The sequence below is a fragment of the Rhea pennata genome, chromosome 1, assembly GCF_028389875.1.
Source record: "Rhea pennata isolate bPtePen1 chromosome 1, bPtePen1.pri, whole genome shotgun sequence".
Taxonomy (NCBI): domain Eukaryota; kingdom Metazoa; phylum Chordata; class Aves; order Rheiformes; family Rheidae; genus Rhea; species Rhea pennata.
In genome coordinates this window covers 47,580,611-47,602,759 of record NC_084663.1, presented here as the reverse complement: position 1 = coordinate 47,602,759, position 22,149 = coordinate 47,580,611, and the positions used below count along the sequence as shown (strand labels likewise).

Below are 22,149 nucleotides of genomic sequence, written 5' to 3'. Positions count from 1 at the left end.
TTCTAAAACCTGCAGAGAACTTTTCCAAATTCAGAGCAAAGCAGGAATAATCCCTCTCTCCCAATAAACTGGGAAAGACAGGCAGTCCTGGCATTCAGTGCCATATGGCTTGACTCAGGATCACAAACTGTAGCCTGTGGAATAGCTTCTTGTCATGGTGGTGAAGCATCTGTCAGCCTTCAAGCAGTTATGCTTCCTGCTTTTGGGAGACAGAGACAGACTCCAAACTTTCCAAAGCATTTTCCCGTCATTTTAAGGATTAGCAAACAAATGTGATACCAAATCATTAATCATTCCAAGGAGAACAGAGCAGAAGATAGGTCAGTGAAGACTTTCCACTAAAACCAGGAAGACCTTTGCACAAAGAGAGAGAAAGCGAGTGAAGAGAATACAAGAAGGGGAACATAAGCACATTTTGGCACTCAGTGCACTGAAGTGAATTTTAATCTTTGTGTTCCCCTGTAGCTACTTTTCATGTTGTCTAGACTAATAACTGGCACAGAGAAAAGAATAGGATCGGAAAACTAGGAAAGTAGTGAACATTTCTTAGTAGATATCCTGCATTGGACATAGTATAGGAAGTGAGTACCACTATCTTGATAAGCCTGAAAGTACTTAGTAATACCTTGATTCTTAATACCTTAAACAATGGAGGGTTTTGATGCTTAAGGTAGTTATACAAGGTTAATATATAACTAGTGCAGCAGAAGGAGTAGCTGAGTCATACTTCGGTGCAACTGAAGTGCTGAAAGAGAAGACAGTTGTGCTGAATAGTAGACTAGAAGTAAAAAGGATGGTCAGCTTATTTACATCAGTCTTAACCTGACAAACTTGGGGAGCTGTAGAAACATGTTCCCCAAATATGTCAGTCCCCAGAAGGATTATTTCTGAAACTATGCAGTTTGATAAATATATAAACTTCTATTTTAAATGTGCCAGCACCTCTTTCTTTAAGCAGTAATGCCTTTAAAATTATGATTAAACATTAAGGGTCCAGTCTTACAAATCCTTCTTCAATGAGACTATTTCCATAAATTAATCTTATTGAAGGATTACTTGTATGAGAGGATTTGCAGGCTTATATACTTAGTAATTAAAACTATTACTGGAAGTGAGTTTATATTCTTTTGCATGCTAATATTACAACAAATAAAATGTCACAGATATCTGCACAGCCTTTTACATTTCAAAGAAAATATGCTGAGTGATGGTAGTGTGATATACCTTGCAAAAACATGTAGCAGGTCTCTGATTTCCTTGTTCTTTGTTCAGCCTGAAGACAATCTAAATAGGATTAAGTTACTTACTAAGAAATATGCTGCAAGGAGAACTCGCACATGAGGCTAACTCAGAAGACTGCCGATGGCATAGACTGTCAGATATGTTGTTCAAGCACTTGCTCTTTAGCCATGAGTTATGTGTACAGTCTCTTAGAAACTTCAGTATTAGAAAGGTCTTAGATCTGAGCTCAGCTTTTTACCCTTGAATGTGTATATTCATTGCTAATAGCTAAACAAGCTTTTTAGGTCATCCTATCCATAGTACATTTGTGTGACTGAAGTGGGAGCCTCTGTAAAAAATATTATGGATGTAGTAGTTGTAAAAAAGAATTGAAGAGGGAAAAATTGCCAATCCTGTCTCAGGCTAAAAGAGAAGTGTGAAGTATATATCTGGTACATTTCTGTGAGCTTGCAGAGGCATTGTTTTAAGGGAAATAGTAAGCTCTGATCTCTAATCTTTTTTGCCAGATTCTGTAAGAAAAAGACCGCTAGGCACTAGATGATGTTTGGAGTTCATGGTAGGCATAGATAGAAAAGGAAAATCTGTAGCAGCCAGAAAGATGTCCTGGTATACACATTGCGTAATGGACTAAGGTCTTGTTCTCTCTGTTTTTCATTCTGCTTATGGGAGACCAGTTTGTGAGTACTGCAACTGGAAAGAACATCTTGGAAGAAAATGTAGCTTGAAAAATAAACAGCAGATAATCTAGAAGACTCTTGGGAAAGCGAGGAGGTTTTTTGTACGATGTGTTCAGTGATTTTTTTTTTCTTTGCTTGCTTCTGCTGTGTGTTTGTGGCCTTTTATGTCTGTGATCTGTGGCAGTTGACTTTTGTAATGTATAGTCTGAGGCCTCTGCCCAGTCTGGTTCTGACCTGGTTCGGCCGTCACACTGAAACGTAGGTTCCCCTTCTGTGTGAAGCATTTCAGTTGTTAAGGTCCACGCAGTTCTGCAAGCTAACAGTTGCCGTTCTCCAAGTTTTGTTGTGCGGCTTAATGGTATGCTGGCTCATGTAATCGCCATATTGTGCAAAAGTTAGGAGTTGGCAAGGTGCAGCCCTTGGCTTAGGGTGGGCAATGCTCAGTATGCAGTATGTAAACACAACACCCGTTTATTTGAAGCAAGGCAGGAAAAATCTCTCTACGCAATTCCATTTGAGTGGTGTGGGAGCTGACAGATGAAAACGAAAGCATTTGTTCTCTCCCTGGTCTTTGGTATGCCAAACCTGAGGCTATCCAGCCTTTTAAACACACGACAAATCCAAGTTTTTTTTCTTGTGCGCTTGTAGAAAAAGGAGATGGACCAATGTAAGGTGAGTGGCGAGGGGAAGTGCTCCTCTTTATTTTTGTTGAATGGCAGTTACTTGGACTGTGTATTGAATCATATGTAAACCTGCAAAATTGATGTTATCAATCAATGTTATCGATGCTATCGAGCACATAATGTAGCATGTTTCTGATGAATGATTTTGGTTATTGCGAAATGGAAATAGTATCAGACATTTATTAGTATGACAGTGAAAACTGAAAATACGTTACAGTTGCTTAATGCTATTTTTGTTTTCTCTGGGCAGTTTGTATTTTATTTCATTAAAACTGGTAGCATGCATAGTATCTGAGGTTAATGAAAGTAGATATATTAATGAAGATATTATTCATACTATATGTCTAAATAAATGCCAGTTTAGGAGTTCAGATTAATGAACATGTTAAATCACAATAATGCAGGAAATAAATTATCTTCTAATTTCCTGCTGTTATTGAATAATCACTGGGTGAATGATTGATTGCTTTTTGTTTAAACAATATTTGAATTATACAAGATAGATAGATGGGATAACCGTATTGATTCTGATTAGGAATCTTCTGCTTTATATGTATTTTTGGTGCTGTCTTTGCTTTGTGGAGCAGACTGCAGGTTAGACAAAAGGCTAAAATAGCAATATTGTCTTTTTTTAAGTGTCTCTGGCATCAGGTCAGAGATATCCCTGCAAAAATTCCCTAAAGGAGGCCCTTGCAGTTCTCACTGCTTACACCACGCTTTGGAGCACACAGTTTTGCAAAGTGAGTAAATCTTGAGCCTCCAGCTGTTCCATCAGCACTTGCAGCAGAAGCAGAAGTGAGACAAGGTAGTGCAGGATGAGGAGACTGAGTGCAGGCTCCCTCTCCATTGGCTGGTACTACCCATGGAGAATGGACAGGAGTTTGGGGAGCTCCTGGAAGGATCTCTCAAGCAGGTCCATGGTAGACTCTGCTTTCATCCGTGCTAGCCCTTCACTGCTGTTAAAGAGCATGTGCAGGTATGCAGGAGCTGTGGAATTTGGTTATTCTTCTTTTGTTGCAAAAGCTGGGGAAGATCAGGTTTAAGACTGATCATCAAGATCATGATCATTTAGCCCAAGCCTCTTGAGCTACCATTTCTCCCCACTGTGATTTGGAGCGTGCATTATAGCCATTCACATGGTGTTTCTCAAGGCTTCAGTGAAGAGTTTCTAATCAGACTAAGTATCTTGGTATTCTCCCTGCCTTTCTTGGCTTCTCACTGATAATGTGCAGCAGAGGCAGAAAGTCAGAGAGGGGTGTGTGCTGGCAGCCTTGGGGCTGGGGCAGGACTGCATTACAGACCTCATCTCAGACTGATGTTCTCCAAAGCTTGCGGGTTTAAGGTAGGCTGTAACAAGAAGGTGAGCATATGGTTTACAGTGATTATTGCTGGGTTTGCAAGCCACATTGAATCAATCCATCGAGAAAAGGCTAATCTCTAGGAATTTACCTGAGCCTAGGTGCCTGGTGGTTAAAACATTCCAGCCTGTTTTGCTGAAGCTATTCCGCTTTGTGTTTGCCAGAGGAAAAAACATCAGTCCAAACTTTGAGTCTAAAGAGTCAAATTTGCACTGACTCCACAAAAGTAGAGATTTTAACTGTTTTGGGTTAAGTCATACTTTAAGCTTGAGTTAACTGAGCAGCGGTGCTTATTTGTTGAGTTTTGAGCATGGTTGACACATGAAATAGGAATGAGGGGGGATTACTTACCAGCCACAAATCCTAATTCACAGTTTGTGGATTGTGCCAACCTCTGAACTTCCATTCAGAAAGACTTAAGAGTCTGCAACTCAAAGTTTGAACATGTCAGTCTGCTAGTCCCATCTGTTTGTGTAACTAGATATTTCAAAGTATGGCCATTCCATGTGACTGAAGCTAACTTCAGTGCAATAGCTTTAACTGTTTGAAGCTTTCATCTAGTGACCTGTTCAGCTGCTGCCTTTTCTTCATTCTGCTGCCATCAGCTCCAGGGACATCAGCTCTCTGACTGTTAAGGCCAAGTATAAGCTTAGCCCAGTCCTCTTTACCATCTCTAGAAGTAGCTTAAGAAACTTTTAGAAGTACCTTCAGTATGGCTTTAGAAGTACCTTTAAGTGTAAGCTGCCTATTTAATGTGTAGTAGGACCTAAATTCTGCATTTGCTTTGACTGGAACCTGTCTGCCTGTTACAGGCAGAGTTGCATGTACTGATAGTCTTCCAGTGACTTTACTTTTTTCCTTGCAAGTAATGAAAATTGAGAAGAAATCCAAGTATCCAAGCCCACATATCTCTGAGTATGTGTAGAGGAATGCAGTTTGTGCAGAAACAGCTATACATATGAAGTATTTATTTGGATGTTAGCCTATGCTTGTGCCCAAACCTACATGCAGTGAAGGTCCTAAGCATGGTCTGCAAGCCTTCTGCCACAGACATTTGAAAATCGCCTATAATGAGGGCATAGCTGAGCTGTGGGAATGTCCTGGTTGAACCAAGAACAGGTGCTGAGAAGATGTGCTAACTGCATGTATTTCCTTTATAGTAGCAACACAATCTGTATGAGAATTTACATCATGCCTTTATCATGAAACAAGTGAGGCAAAGGGTAAATGAGTATTTCAGCACACTAGAACCTCCTCAGTATAAAGCTTTCTTTGAGTCTAATATGGGATAAATCTTAAACTATTTTTGTTGACTTGATCTATAGCTTTTCTTTGGGTATTTTTGTTCTTCTTTGTGAAACTTTAAATTCAGTGATGTAAAATTAATTCCTCATTTTCTGAGGAAGATCTTAATAATGCTTGCCTTTTTTTTGGGGGGGGGAGGGGGAAGGAGCTGTATGTTAATACCTGAAAGGTAAATAAATTTTATTTGAATACAGAAGTATGATAAACAATGTATTATTTTCTTTGCTCTATGTTGTTTGCTTGCTAGCAGCAACCAACATCTGCCTTTCATTCTGACTAGAGTATGATACATCGTCTCTAGGTAGATACTTCGGTTTATTTAGTAACATGTGATCTCTGATTACTTAAATAATATTCTGACAATTTTAAGACAGACTATAAAACTAAACTCTGCATGTCCTAACAGTCTATTTCCCTTTAAAACAGAAGATGAACCCTGTGCAAATCATGCAACAATTTACTGTGTAACAATTCCTCCTGGACAAAAGAATGAACTTAAGATGTGTGCAACACCTACCGAAAAGTCATGGTAATGCACTGACATACAAGGTTCGTTATTATAAAGTATGATTTTGAGAAGCGCCTGTAAGTGTGGAGGTTTTAGGGTGTGTAAGGAGGTGTGGATGTTTATTCCTCCATTTTATGTTGATCCAACAAATTATTCTCTACTTATGGAGATTTCATAATTGTGTATAAAATGGGAGTAGGATATCAAGATACTGACTTTTATGGTCAAACTGCTGTAATGGAGAGTTAAGTAAGGCAGCGAGGAATCAGACATGGTGCATCTAAAGTAATGACATGTTAGATAAATTCCAAATAATTCACTAAATGAAATGCTTAAAAATTTAGGGAGGTTGAAATTTAAACATGCTAATGGTTTATCTTAAAGAAGTCCTAAGTTTCAGACCTATAATCTTCAGCTTCCATTTGCTGGTTAAGTGAACTCAGCAAAATGTGTGTGTTTTGCATTAAATGACAACCAGACAGTGTTGTGTATTATGTCTTTAAACTGCTATAGATCTGGATGTCAGTTCTTACTTGAAATTAATCATGTTGGCTTTTATTTTTTTTCTCCTTTGAGTCATACAGGAATAGGAATGTTAGTCAGCCAAATGAATTTAGGAAGCTTGTATAACACTGCTTGGCACCCTCTTCCATTTGGATTAAAAAATATGTTCCCAAATAAACAGAACTTTCTGGTAATTATTTTATAACAGAAAAATATCTCCAATTTTCATAATTGCTGTCTTTTTCACCTGACTGTGGTTCTGCAACGTGTAGATTGCATTTCTCTTCTAATAGCAAAAACTTCATTTCTGTACTTGACACAAGTTCAAATGCTTCCGATATGTAGTGTATTCTTATTTTCAGGGAAACACAAACCTTATTTTTAAACAGTAAGTTTAACTACTGTTACTGAAGCTGCTTTGATCTTGTGTATTATAATCCCCGACAAAGAATGTGCCCTAGATTTTACTTTCCAGTCTCTAAATCTTTGTCCTTTAAAAATTCTGGCCATAGTCTATTCCAATCTGTTTTGATGATTTTTTTCAGTACTTGTTTCTTTAATTGTGTAATATTGGACACTGAAAGCCCTCTTCTCACATTACTAAAGTAAATGAGATTCTTGCTATTTTTTAAAAATTAGAGTAAGATTAGACTTTTCATTCCCAAGCAGGCTGCTGTCCATAATCCTCCACCTATTTTTTTTCCTGATTCAGGTGCAGGAAGAATTTTCTCTCCCATGTATGTGACCAAAATTTCTGTATTTTTTTTCTAACTTCACATCCAAACACATATCTGAAGATAGTTGTTCATTTTTCTAGTTTCTCTCCTCATTCATATGGAAAAGTCATTACTTTTGTTCCAACAATAGTACCTTCATTTCACTGTGCACCTTTCTTGGCATTACTGCCTTTAGGTCAGGATCCTCACCTTCAGCAATAAGACATCTGCATTTTTGGCACTCACAATAGTTATATTCTTAAATGCTTAAATTCTAATCTTTACTTCTGTTTAATGTTTTCTTTCCTACAGTTTTTGTAGTAATCTGTCACTGATTGATTGTTTTTATTTCACATTCGTATAACATTTTTGAGGCCCACTTCAAATATGAATCCTCTGAATAACATATATTTTCTGTGTTTTGTCTTGTCCATAAAAATTAAAATCTCACAATTAGAATGAATCCACCATTTTGTGGAATATGTTTATTTCTATGATCACACTCATACTAGTAACTAGTATTTATGACAGCTGTGAAGTGCCCACTGAAATACTGATCTGCCATTTCCAGAACTGGCAATACTTTTCCCTCAATAATTATTACTGGGGAATTTTCTTGCTATTTTTGAAGAGTCGGCTACTTATTCAGATCAAAGGAAATTCTTTTAGCATCGATTGTTATTTCTTTGTAATAGATAGTACATGACCATTTTACAAATATTTGATTCAGTGTTTTCGTTTAGTCTTTAAATCTGCTTGGAGTGAATTTCTTGCCTTTATAAACCTTTCTTTCATCTCTTTCTCCTCAGCTCAATTTTTGAAATCTACTCTTGAACAGGTTCTAGTGATCTACTGGGCATTAGCCAGTAATAGTCAGATTGTCAACAGTACTTTTGGTCATTTCACACCGTAACAGAATGCTGTTGACACTTACAAATGGCTGGAGACATATGTAAAGTTAATCCAATTGTAACTTGCTGGTTTATTTCTATTCAAAAAACTCCTTCTTACTTTGCATCCAAGAACATTATTTTGGTTACTGTTGTATTTCTACCTGCTATGAAGTGCTAATTATTAAACTGTGGTGTATTTCTTGGCTTTATTCACTACAGTAGATTCCTTTTCTTAACATGCACACTCCCAATGCAGCAAGTCCATTTCTTATTTCAAAGTAAATAGCACAATTCATACATCTAAAACTAAAAAGATTTTTTTTCCTATGCCATTTGACAAATAACACTTTAGTAAACTTGCTAAGAAACTGTGTCACTCATGAAAATAACTAACTAAAGTTCTCTTGGAATTCACCAGTATATGCACTGAAAACTATGTACTCTGAGGAGGTTTGTGCTAGTCTTCTCAGTAGTAGGGTGCATTTTCTTGAAGACTAATTATAGAAGCCAAGGAAATTTTATGATAGGTCAGACAACTTCAAATGCCATCTTTAATAAGAGCAGTTCTAGGAGACTTATGAGATCTATGTGCATAAGTGATCTAGGAAGTCATATTGTATCATGTAAGTATTTCCATAATGGTTTTTCATATCAGCACATCCGTAACAAGGATATTGTAGTACATGTATCAAAGGAATAATTTTCTATACTGAAAACTGTGGTTCTTTCCAGTTGTCATGAATGCTTTCGACCAAATGCTGTATAAGAAGTAAACTCAGCACACACAACTTAAAACTGTTTATTTCATAAGTAGGCCCTGTGAAAACCACTATTAAAAATAAATAGCTGTTTTTCAAAGGGTTGTTTCATCATTGCAAATACGTGACGATATCTAACTTCTGTTATCAGTTACTTAATAAATTCAAAGTACTATATTGATGGTGTCTTTAAAATTATATTTTGCAGACATCTATATTTCATAGATGTTTATATTTCTCCAAAATGATGCAGGCATAGTGGGAAATTTGCCTCAATGTTTTTTTCTTTATTTTATATCTGTAGTTCCATAGCCATATCTAGCTGCAAGTCGAGTGACTCAAGCTTTTCATTCAGTATGTTTACCCCACAACTTTTGCAGTTTTTAGGAAAGCTGAAAGTGTAGCTGCAGGTTTAAATTTTGCAGTTCTCTCCAGTTAACATGGCTATACAATTCCCAGTTTAAAAAAAAAAACTACACTACTATTACACTACTCTACAGTATAGTTCAACGAAAGGAATAAAAAAAAACTCCTATAAAAGATACGATGCTTTTAACGTACTAAAATTCTTTTTGTGTCAAAATAGGTGAAAAAAGAGGAACCATTGAAATTACTTGATTTTCCAAAGAAAAAGTCTAAGAAAACTAAGTCCCATACCGAATCTCCCATTTCCTAACAAATTGAAAAAAAAATTTAGAGACAGAAAGCAATACATAGGAATAAGTGGTTAATTTATAGCAAAGCAAAAACCTAAGAGGTAAAGTGCTCTAAGTATCAGCAACCTCATGTAGTTCAATCTGGAAAGAGGGTTCACAGATTGATGGCAACATGTGCAGGCTACATAAATTACTCAGGTTAATTGAAACTAAAAGAGATTCTGAAGAACTTTATAAAGGTTTAGTGAAGATAAGGGAACAGATGGCATGATGGCAAGTGAAGTTTGTTATATTGAAGTGCAAGGAGATGCATTTTGGAATGAATATTTTGAACTACTTGTAACTACATTAATAACAGTAGTTGTCATTATTGGTAAAAACTCCCTGCAAGCTCTTTTTTAATGTAACTATACTAGGTCAAGGAAAATGGATGAGAAATCTCTGTATTGTACCTCCAATAGAACAAATCAACCAACATACTGAGATGCAGCAGGAACAGAATGAAAATAAGAAGTGAAGTGTTTTTATGATGGTGATAGTCAGCCATCTTGAACAAAGGTCTGGTTGCCTTATGTGGAAAAAAATGTAACTGAAATTCTGTTTAGTTATAAGTTGTAAGTTCTAAGATAAGCAACAACTTTATAAGAAAACAGTGAGATATGAAGAGGGACTGAAAGTTGGGGGCAAGAAAACACTGAGAGGTGTAGGAAGGCAGATATATAAAAAGTAGGAGAGAGAATGGTTACTGGACATCACTGATCTTTTCTCAATACAGAGAAAAGAAATATGTAAGACGATTGAAAGTCAGAAGATGCAAAAGCAGGCAGTGCAACCTCCAAACACAGTGATGAGTCTGGAAACCCTTTTGACACTAAATATAACACAGCTTCAAATGCAGCTTGATAAATGGCAGAGGCAGTCAAAAAGGTCACTACCACCGAAAAGGGTAGTCCCAGTCTTCTCATCCTTGTACATCTCTTCCTCCTCCTCTCATTCCTCAGGGATTAGTTTGCTTTCTCTGAATTGAATTGACTAATCACTGTCTGTGAATTTACTGACTTGCAGGGGGGTCAGATAAATACTGGAGCAAGGGAAGCTGCAGAGGAGGCATTGAGAGCCCTCTCTCAGCAGCACTGGCCTGTTAGATTGGTTCAAACCATCTCATTAACCTCAAATGAAGAAAAAAGGATTATATGCCTATATAGGTGAAAAGCTATAGTTAGTTTACAGTCTGACCGTGCAAGCCTGCCTTTCTTTTAATTCATACAATTAGAAAGAATTTTCTTACATAGGCAGTATTTTGGTAACTACATAAGATCACTTTTCTTTCATTTTTTGTGTCCACCAAACTGATCTTGAGTGGGTCTGGCACTTCTTGCTTTCCAAATCTTCATTGCCTTAATTGCACAGGTCAGATTTGGCCTAATTAGAAACTCAGTTGCATATAGAACCATCTGCCAAAATTACCATCTGTAACAATTCAGTATTTGAGACAAGGAAGAGCCTTTGGAATGTATTGTAATTGAACTCCAATTACATATTAAAGTCATGACAAGTGAGACATTTATATTGAAATGGGGGTATGAATGGTTAGAACTCCCCAAATTTTATGCAATACTGGTATGTTGTATAGGTCTACTTGTTCAAAGATAGTGGAGTTTCCATGAAACAGCATCCTGGAAAGACACTTGTATACAGCATTTCAACATTAACAGGAAAAAAGCGCTTAAAAATGTCCTCCCCTTTTAGGAATGCATAGGAATACAATATATATATTTGAAGAGATAATGCAGTAAGTGGCTTTTTATGTTGCAGGAAACATTTTGAACTGTCACCTCTCCTCCATTACCTTTTGTCATCTTCAACTTACAGTGTTCTAGACTTTATACAGTGCTTCAGATTCCTAAAATGACTGTTCTGGCAATTTGCTTTCTTTAAAAATAAATAATCAATGTATCTCAAGAAAGTAATTCCAGAAAGAACTTTTAAAATTAGCAATGGCATGATACATATTAGTAAATTACTTCAAAAAAAGAAGCTGATGTTCATTTTCTGTGGTGAAAAGATATGCAACTGGAATAACAATCACTTAGATCTATTTTTGACACTTAGATCTATTTTTGACACGTGGAAATGTTTTCAATTTAGATTGAGAACTTAAGAAAATGTAATTACTTTTTTCTTACTAACATACCAAATGAATTGCTTTAAAACAAGTGTAATGTATTGGTAATTCCAGCTAGCACAATTTAAGTGCTGGGCCATTTACCTTGCTTATGAACATAATTAAATGTTTTGAAGATTAGTTTTTAATTTGAAGTGTCAGTACCTAGATTCATCTTCAGTCACAGAAATTGTAACTTCAAAGCATCTGACGTTAATCTCATCCATCAGTGTATCACTTCAGATAAAAATTCTTTTACCCCTTATTAAAGGCAAGCATTCAATCAAATACATATTTACTCTTCATGAATTTATATTCTAGTAACAGAGTGATTGTAAGATTGCTTTATTCTTCCACAGATCCTTACTTTACGGCTAAATTGTTCATTATGTTTTGACTATGTGTAGGAATGTTTCTGATTTAAATTATGCAGGAAGTAAAATACTGCCTAAAAACTTAGATTTTTTAAAAAAAGCAGAATTATTTACTAGGTAGCTTTCAAATACAAATAAATGGGAACAGAGTTGAAATCAAGATCTGAAATTAAAAGTGGCTTTTCTCATCAGAAAATGATTTCAAGTATGATTTTGCTTTATTTGTGAACAGCTGAGATAAACATTCATGAATCTTACAAATATTTCTTGGTGTAGACCTAATACATACAGCTTAAGCTGTCAATTAGGATGATAGGAAGTACAAAACCAAGACCTACTGAAATATTGAAAGTTAATGTTTTTAAGCAGGTTTACAAGAGTGCAAACCTGACCGTGTCATTCTCGTGGTCTTCATTTGATTTTTGACAACCGTAGAATCATATGCTCCAAGTTTTTGAATGATAAACAAGTTCATACAATTCCCAAGGTAGTATTCTGACAGACCTTCCAGTTTAGCTAACTGCTAAATATCTAAATGAACATACAACAGGATTTTTATTGTAATAACATCAGTGTCCTCAAAGGCCTCAGAGTATTCCATGCATCTTCTGAGACATTTCAACACAAGCACCAAAGCCAAGTGATTTAGCTTTCATTTTTCACTTCTGTTGCTTTTTAGAATACTGGGTTTTAAATGCCTTTGCTGTAGGTGGTCTGAAGCTTTTCCTCTGAAAACATATCTTCCAAAAACCTATTGCAATTTTTGTAGGAATTGACTATAAGTTATGATTAAAATATCTGCAGTGGCAGTTTATAGGGTTAGATAGCTAATTGATTGCCGGGCAACAAGTGATTTGTTGCAAATAGAACATGGGGTGGAAGAGGTTATTTTGGTGTTTTGAGGTGTTTTGAAACTCAAACTGATTCTAACAAAATAGATACTGTAGCACTAAATTTTATTTTTTTGTATTCATATATGGCAAACGATAGACATTCTGTTAATTTAGCATACTGTTTTGTAAGCAAGATTGTTACAAAATACATAAAACTCCAATTCTAAATCATGAGCAGTACAGGCATATCATAAAAACCATTATATCCAAGATAGTAAATTCCTTGGTGAAGTAAAAAACAGAAGCAACAGGAACTGAAGTTTCTGTATATATTCTATAGAATAACATGACCTCACCCAGTTCCTGTTACTGACTTTTGTAAAGACATGCCGTCATCCTACAATAGAATATATTCTGAAGAATACTTTCCAGCCCAAGGTAATGTTCCAAGATAATCATGTAAGCTTAGAGTTGTGCTTTTAAAACCATCTTTTGAATTCTGAAAGGATATGTTGAGACTTTTATCACTTACTTATTTTTAAAATTTTAGGTGTCACCACTGATTACAAGAGGGAACTTAAAATACCCCTTAAGTATTCCTCCAAAGAGCTAAGCTTAAAATGCATGAATAGCAGAACAACCTTCTTTCGTCAGTGCTACACTTGCTAATGAAAACTTCAGGTGCATCTTTGGTCAGACATCTGATTTTTTTTTAATCTCTTCTAAAGGCAAGATCAATTTTATCACTAGCATTTTACAAGAGAAGAATGAATGTTATATAACAGTCCAAAAAGTTATCAGCTGAGACCTTGGGGGATCAAAGTGAAAACTTCTTGGTTTTGGAGCATAGAAATTTCCTGTCTCCAGCCATTTTAAGTTGATGCAGGTGCTACTGTTTGGAATATATCCAAAAAGCCAGCCTTTGTGTAAATAAATGATGAATACATTTTATGTCAGCTGTTTTTTGTCAGTGGGAGAAACTGCTGTAACTAGTGAGGAATAATCTCATCTAAAAGTTGCATGATAAAGAGTTGTTAGCTCTTTGCTTCATAAACAACCACCTGGTTGCATACTACATCAGTTGAAATACCAGCAACAATACTTAGTAAAAGATGGGATAATCCTCTATTTACATTCACTGGAGGAGAGCTTGTGAAACTAAGATACTATAGAGAGTAAATAAATAAAGTTATAATCTGGGAAGGCATGAGGAAGGGAATGATTCGTTTATTTTCCATGAGTCTTTGTTTTTTATATTGTTTCTTTGTCATGTAGTACTGGAAATCATATGGGCTTGTTAGGCATAATGAAGACTCAGAAGTAGGAGGATTGATCTCCATAAATACATCAAAGGAACAGACCCAAAAAATGGAATTGAACAGTGTAAGCAAGGGAGCAGTACTGGCATGAAAACAAGATGATATAAATTGTCATTGATACGCAGGACACTGTAAGAAGGCTTTTAACCACCAGAGCAGTGAAGATCTAGAACAACCTCACAAGATAGTGTTGTTAGCCCCTCTACTCCTACTTTGCTCCTCTGGTATTTTTATTTGGTATTCCAGTCCTATAACAAAGATAAGATGCCTGTAGTATGAAAGGAGTGGGATACAGCATCAATATGCCTGGAGCTAACCTATTTCACGAGTTACTTGAAGCCCACGGTGACTCTAAAACTGATACTTGCAGTGGGGTTGGGCAAATAAAGTAGGACTTATACTGTAGGAGCACGAGTTTTTTGATTATCTGTTGAGGAGGTCTGCCTAGGCCTAATCCTATTTTTTAATGCTGGAATTCAGGTTACTAATAAAAGTCGCTTGCCATGGTAGCAGTTGATAGCTTTTCCAGATGCGCTGCAGATTACCCCTTTTGCCTGAAGTTACTCATGAGATCATCACTAGGGCAGAGGAACTGAAAAGAAAGCTGTTGGAGTTCAACTCCATGATACTTAGCAAGATGCAAATCCCATCGTTTATGCAACTACCATTTCTCACCTTGAAGACCACCAATGTGGACAGTAGCTATAAAAACTGCCAGTCACCCAGGGAACTACTAGTCTCATGATCCTGTATACACAGTACAATGTTGATGTGACAGAATATCATTTTTCAGTGTTTTCAAACCTTATTTTGGTGCTGGCAGAATTGAGAGATCCAAACCATGTTCTTTAATCACATATATAATACATCTATAATCACACCTGTGTACATCTGTAATTGTAAAGATGTAATAAAATTTAGTTATGTGATAAAATACAATCTCAGCTGCATTACCTCACAGTTTTAGTCTGTGTTGAGCAATTACGCTTTTGTAATGAGGTATTTGCCTAAGATTTCTTAGTGAACAGGTCAGAGAAATCAGTTGGGAATCCCTACAAAGATAGAGAACGTATCAGGGATGTAATAGAAGAAAATCAGAGTTCAGAAACAAAGTGGTGTCTTTCTGAGGACATGTCCTTGGTTTAAGGTCAGGCTGACAGGTCTGTGATTTATGTATCAAAAATCATCCTCTACTTTTGTAAGAAATGACAGGAAGAAAAAAAAAGCATAAAACCTTGTAATTCTGTAATAATATTCTTCTTCCTGCTGTTCTCTCCCCACAAGCTCAACCATGATCTGAAAACTGTTCAGATTTATCATACAATTTATATCTCACAAAATTTAAGAAAGACATGAAAAAGATTAAGAATATACTTAACCACTTTTATTTCATACTACTGAGGAATTACTAGGGAGGATAGAGATCTTTCATGATTTACATACGTTTTACTGCATGCCAAGTATCAAAATAGTTGATGTTTCTGCTGATCTTATTTTTCTTATTTTGTTAGTGTAATAGTTCTCCCAACCCATATTCCATCTATTTTCCAGTGCATGGAAAGAAAGATCCAGTACCGAATTTTTGTAAGAATTTTTCTTCTGTTGCTTTACTGATGCCTGAAGGTCTAAGATTAAAAAGGATGACCCTGAATATATTTTCAAAGATGAAAAAATCGTAATTCAAAACAATGTTCAAGATAGTGGATTTTTTGCACAAACTTGGCCAACAAGCATGAACATCTGAAATAGATCTTTTAAAAAAAGCATCTTTTACTACAAATCATACTTAAGAGAATGTCTTTCATTTCCTGAGGAAATCAGATCATCTGCTTCCATATAGTGTGAGAATCTTGTCTTCCCTGTTAAGCTAATCTTGTATATTACTTTGCCTTCCTCTTTAGATTACTTAAAAGTGCCTTTGGCTTCATACTAGAAGAATCTTTCTTAAGTTCCCAAGAGAGGGGAAAAAGAAAAAAGGCAAAAGAACTTCCTCTCTGGAGTTCGTGGGAGGTTTTGCGAGTAAGCTGAAGTCTGGTCTTCTGACTGTTCCTGTTTAGATTTTGTAGGTATTTTTGGATCTCAGTGTCTCCCTTAATGAAACAAATAAATAATGGTCTTTATCACATTTCAATGGGATAGAAAAATGTAAAATTTATTCTTAGATGATTGTAATGGAACTCCATAAAGTCCTTTTTATTTAAAAAAGACCTCTTGCCAATGTGTACAGCCTAGAAAGTCTGTGTTATAGGCAGGACGTCTGAAGGATTCTGTAGCTCTTATGACTTAACAGGAAGATTTCTTTCAAAATACGTTTTTATCTTTAGCCTTTCTTCCAGTTTAAACTTTTCTTCTCTGTAGAAGTCCTAGTTCTTGACAGAACTAGAATGCCATTTGATGGAGGAACATCAGTAAATGTTTAAATGGGCACTGTTAACATAGGCTCCAGAGACAATATCCCTCTATAATTACCTGTCTCTTGGCAATTTCACTTCCATATATTTGGGGACTAAACTAACTGACTGTCATCCAGGATGGATTTAGGATGGAAGGAAACTGCCTGAATTTATGACTGTCAGGCAAGACTGAAGAGTAGACAGAGTTTGTTATGGAACAAGTAATATTTTTAAAAGAGGGCAACCAGATGTTTTACATTAGTATCCTTATAGTGATGGCAAATGAATACATTAATTTACACATTAAAAACACTGTTTTGTAATCTAGTGGATGTAATTATAAAATACTTGGATTGCCTTGATTTGCAAGGCAATTTCTGTATCAAGTTACACTTCCTCTTGTTTATGGTGTCCATCTTATTTGCACTTGAGACACCCAGACAGAGCACAGCAGGACAGTGCCCTGCTAAGTGCAGCAATAACATATTGGCTGGAGCAACCCACTGCTTCTGCATCTATCAAGGAGAACTGGAAAGGAGGCAGTAACATGGCAATTCCACTGAAATGGCGTGAAATTAAGTTGTCATGAAGTCTGTCAAGCTTCATAGTTTTCCTAAGTTGCAGGCAATGGGAAAAATAGTGTGATTCATTATTTTCCCAGCACAGTAAGATCTATCTTAAATACAACTGTCTTAGGAAAAAGATAGGCATAACTTTGCAGAACGGGCGAATAGTGTTTCAATCCAGCTGAAGATGCTACACAGTGAAAAAAGTAGTTCTTTTTTAATGTTCAACAGTTTGGGGACTATTTTTATCCACTGACTTAAGTAGTTATTTATCATTAATTAACAGTATAAAGGAGCAAGGTCTGTAACCATCAGGATGCAGCAACCTCTTTTCCCTATTACATGAAGCGGATGGGCTCCAGCAAGCTCCACTGCAGCTTCTGCCACCAAATGGGTAATTACCTGAAAAATACTGTTCCTGTCGATTGCGGTTAGGCATTCCAGAAGCCATCCCCTGGAAAATAAGTAAGTTTGTAGAAAGGTCAGAAGGAGGAGGTTATATAGTTGGCAAATTTATGGAAAATCAAAGAAAGAGTGTTACATAAATAGCTATGAAAGCAGGTAGCCTATTAAACCCATATTTGAATGTAGGGCACAAAGGTACCTTTTCCTGCCCTCATTTGTAACAATAACCCATTAAATTCCTTTTGCTTTACCCCATGAAGGATGGTGGTGTTATGTATTTTAGATAACATATATATAGAATTAGATAAAAAGAGTATTCTGCCTTTTATAAATAACTAAATACACATTTAAATATTTCATGCCTAAAACACTCCAAGACTTAAATGGAAAAGAGTGGCCAGTATTTCTGTAGTCTCTGTGTTTAAATCAGAATCCCCAAAAAGCACACTACATCCTGATGAATTGTGATTACTTTTATCATCATTTTCCCTACTGCATATCATTCTTAAAAAAATCAAAAATAGCATCAGTCATTAGGAAAGCATGCGTACATCCTCTTTTTGAAATCATAACAAAACATTTAGGGTATGATCCAGGGATGCTTAGATATCGCACACCAGCAGGGTGATTCCTTTAGCTGACGTGAGACTCTTTTTTGGTCAATGGACTGCCAAAAGGTTGTTCGAGAAAACCCACATGTCATCTGGGGAGCTTCCCAAAAGTTAGGGTACCCAGATGGAGGAGCATGTGCAAGACTAGCATACACATAACCATTCTGATGCCTGTGTAATGAACGTTTCGTTTTTCTAATAATATCTTACCAGTATAAATTGCATGCACATTCTCTAGAATAAGAAACAGGAATCCCCTCATTTTGTCCCTTCTGACTAGGAAGTTGACATAGGAGGGGAATTACTTCCTAGTGTAATTCTGAGATAATTGCCATAGGAACCGATCCCAGCTCCTATGAGTTGAAATTACTTTGATGAAAGGAAATTTAACTTAGGTCTGTAACTCGTTTGTGAGCAGCCTAGGCAATAGGCCACTATACTGAATGAGACTACTGCCGTGCCTTTGAAGGGCAGTGATGAATGCACGATGGACTTAATGCTTCAGGTATGCATTATTCAGAGTTCGTGCAGTGGTTCCTCCAACTACACTGAAATTGTCTCCTGGGTAGCAGGAAAGATGTAGGGAACATTCCTGTTGAAAATGTAGTTGCCAAAATAATTCAGTGCCTCCAGAGCTAGGTAGGCACAAGTGAGTGACTTCTGTTTCATCCCTACCATACTCTGTAGGGATTTAGCAATATTTAGCATTTAAGCAATATTTAGGCACACAATTAGAATGCCAACGTTAGTGCTATCACCCGTTGGCATGGAGAAAGGTATTGCCAAATATCATGAGAATGGTAAGTGGATTACATGTTATATAAATGCTCATCTTTCATTTTAAGATTTTTCCATGCTCACTGTAAATATGTTAATTAGTTAAAGGCAGTTCTTCCGTGACTTTAATCATCTCTCTTAGCTTAAATAACTAAGCAGATTAGTAGGCACATGAAATAATTATTGTGCTTATTTGCTTCTGGATGACGGTCGATGGTAGAGAAAAGGCAAGAAAGCTCTTTTCTTGCTATTTTCATTTTCTGTTGGGGTTTTATTACAGAATTATGAAAATTAAATCTGTTATCCATGGCTGACCAACCAATGTTGTCCATGGCAGAAGTTCACAAGCTGTTCCTCAGCAAAGTAGTGTGCTAACATTGCCTGAGGGTTTAATATTGAGAGATGTTCCTGTCCCAGAATTAGGAAAAATAAAAAATAATTTTGGGAAGCCTGGCCCAGGGTGAATTTTGTTCTGTGTTGTCAGCTAACACTACTGCGGTTGTGGCTTATTTGTTTTTAACTGGATATGATTTACTCAATAAGCTGTAGTTAAAATGTCCATGGCTAACGTGACATGAATGTAGGAAATTGGATAATGAGGAGCCTGTTTATCTATGTAGCTACTATCTCTCCCTGTGCTTGGATTTTATTATTTACATTTATTGTTCATAATTTCTCTATAGTTATGATTAGATTTGTTATCAGTACAAACAAGAGGTTTGGAAATGTCCAGACTTTCCAACACTGTTTATTTAGCAAGGTGGTATTCCCCTTGCTGCTTTCCACTTAAGGAGTTAGCTGAATATTAACAAGCATAACTGTGTGCCTTTCATAGCACACTGTGAAAAAGATGCTGGAGCAATCTTTCACCAGCCTTTGTCAACATTCTGGATGATAAATGAATGTCTCTTGATTTACAGTTGCTAAAAGGATGGTCTTCAACACTTGAATCTGTAGCTAAGCCTATGAAAGCTCTTAGCTGAAATGATAGGTTGTTTGTGGCATATAGGCAATGATAGAAATCATTTGTGAAATATTCAGAAGTGATTAATTTAAATCTATAATTCAAGTTATCCTTTTTAGTATAATTGTTAAAATTATACTTTTCACAAAAACACTATTAAATATTAAGAATTTAAGAGATTTCAAAATACAAAAACAACAGAGTGGTTCTAATTTTTGAGCCAAAAATAGGAAGAGACCCTTTAGAATACAGGTGCCTCCTGTCTACCATATATCTTTAATATTAGTAGGTGATATGTGATTAGATCCTATAGCCAGCTTTGAAAATACCATTTTAGCTTAGAAATAATTATATATGGAAATCTGTAATGAGTGCTGTGTGGGTGACTTTCATTTATGCGTAGTATAGTGCAAAACTGTAACCTATTTATAAAGGGGGTGTTTAAGCTTCCCTTTTATTCCATCCTTGATTTAATTCAGTTCATTCAAGTTTTGCTCAAACAGCAGGTTCGGTCATTAGTGAACAGCACAAAAATTGTTTAGCTCTTTAATCTATATAGTCCTTAAATGCAATGTGCCTGTAGGCACATACAATATAAATATTTTGTAACTGCAAATAATTAAAAAATTTTGGATAATGGACGTGTTGAAACTAGTAGTATTTTGCAGGTTTTCAATTCCTGTTGGATGACATAGGGAACAAATATGCCAGAAGAACCTCAAATCATCTCAGAATTTACAAAGCATTTGTTTCTAAGAGCAGTTATTAAAATAACTATGCTTTTAAATTCTGTTATTTACATAGGACAAAACATCTTGTATTTTGATTGATTTGCGTAATTATAAAATATATGCTGATTTTATACTTCATGTATGGAGTGTACTTTCAGATCAGTTTGAGAAGCCTGAATACTGACCAGATACATCAGAATTCTCATTTTATCTAGTATATGTTCCTACTTTTGTTGATTTTTAAAATCAGTGGTCTGGCAGAAAGTGTTTCCAATGAAAGTGTTCTGTTACTTTTTTGACTATTGGACATGTTAGGTCAATTTTTGTGCACTGACACAAGTCACTAAACAAATCCAATCTTCTTTTATGTGTTACAAAATGTTGAATAAAGAAATCAGTGATTTAGGTCTCTTTCTACAAATAACACATAGGAGAAACAGCCCTGAACCTTAACAAGTGTAATGGTTAGTGTATTTTTTAACTCTGAAAGCAAAATTGTAGGTTTTTTACTGTGAAGCGATATAGTTAATCAACTTCTAAATTTTTATTAAAAAATGAAAATTTTTATTAAAAAAAAATTATTAAAAAAAAAAAAAAAAAAAAAAAAGGAGGTAGAAGTCCAAACAAGCAGAAGTGTCCAAATTGTCCAACAGAAGATACATTAAGAGATCTCGGATCCACACATTCTCATTCTCCCTACTAACATCTCCGTAGGAAAGTGGGGAACAGACCCTGGGCTATTGCCGGTTGTCTCGGCAATGCGACTGAGCCTGATGACCTCATCGCATTTCCTGGAAGTTTGCAACGTTTATATATGTATAACTCCAAAACTTTGTATGGCATAAGATATGGTTTGTTTTCATCATTAAGTACTTAACTTCACAATATTTCAAGGGTATTCTGCCAGTATTTGTATAGACATTAGATTAAAAGTATTTCTAGATGCTGGTTACGTTGAAGCAAGAAGTATTCTCAAAAGACATGCTGCATATTAAATGTTTGTTTTGCTTAGAATATTTTCAGTGTATTTGCATATAAGTCTGCCCACTGTCATGATTCTGTTGGGTCTGAAGGTGTGGTTTCATAAATGGTTTAGGCCAAGCTAAGTGCCAGCTCCACTGAAAGGGACTTTTGCCATCCATAACTGGCTATTTCTCCTCTCTCCATGTATGGGTGCTTCTTTGTTTTTGTAATTCAGAGAGCACATCTGCTTGAAAAATAGCACAGAAAACCAAAAATAAAAGTAGGTTGACTGACTGCAAATTGCAGCTGGCTAAACCATCTCACCAGGGTCAGTGCAAGAGAGGTGAAGGGCAGGAGGGTGAATGGTCTTTTCCAGCAGAAGTCTACAAAGAAGTTTGGCCTAAATCAGTCAGGAAATGCTTAAAAAAAAAAGAAAAAAAAAAAAAAAGCAAATGGCCAGTTTTGCTTAAAATATATATATATAAAATACAAAAGATGTAAGATATAAAAAGGAGATTCGGGCATCTTTCATCAGGTAAAACATCTGTCACTGTTTTGTCATGTTTAGATAGTTCCCAGATGATCTTTATATAATCATGCTTTCTTAGCACTTCTGGGTGAATAGATCTGCTTTTGACTCTGTGAGTTTTTCCCTCCACTTTCCTAGACAGCTTCATGTTGTTTGGTTTGGTTTGGTTTTAAATTGAAGGGCTATATGCTGTTTGAATCCAAGGCCAAAGAAGTGAGCT

General features: G+C 35.9%; 1 protein-coding gene across 3 annotated transcripts in view; it reads left to right on the top strand.

Moving 5' to 3' along the window:
• Positions 1-22,149, top strand: part of KITLG (KIT ligand) — a 61,107-nt gene that overhangs the window by 1,403 nt on the left and 37,555 nt on the right. For 2 of the 3 annotated variants that reach the window (XM_062585052.1, XM_062585043.1), the window contains exon 1: positions 5,696-5,814. The exons of the other annotated variant lie outside the window; for it this stretch is intronic. In XM_062585052.1, coding sequence (XP_062441036.1) covers positions 5,755-5,814 — 60 coding nt within the window. In that variant the 5' untranslated portion in view covers positions 5,696-5,754. Of the gene's footprint in view, positions 1-5,695; positions 5,815-22,149 lie in introns of those variants that run through there. 3 annotated transcript variants of the gene reach the window in all.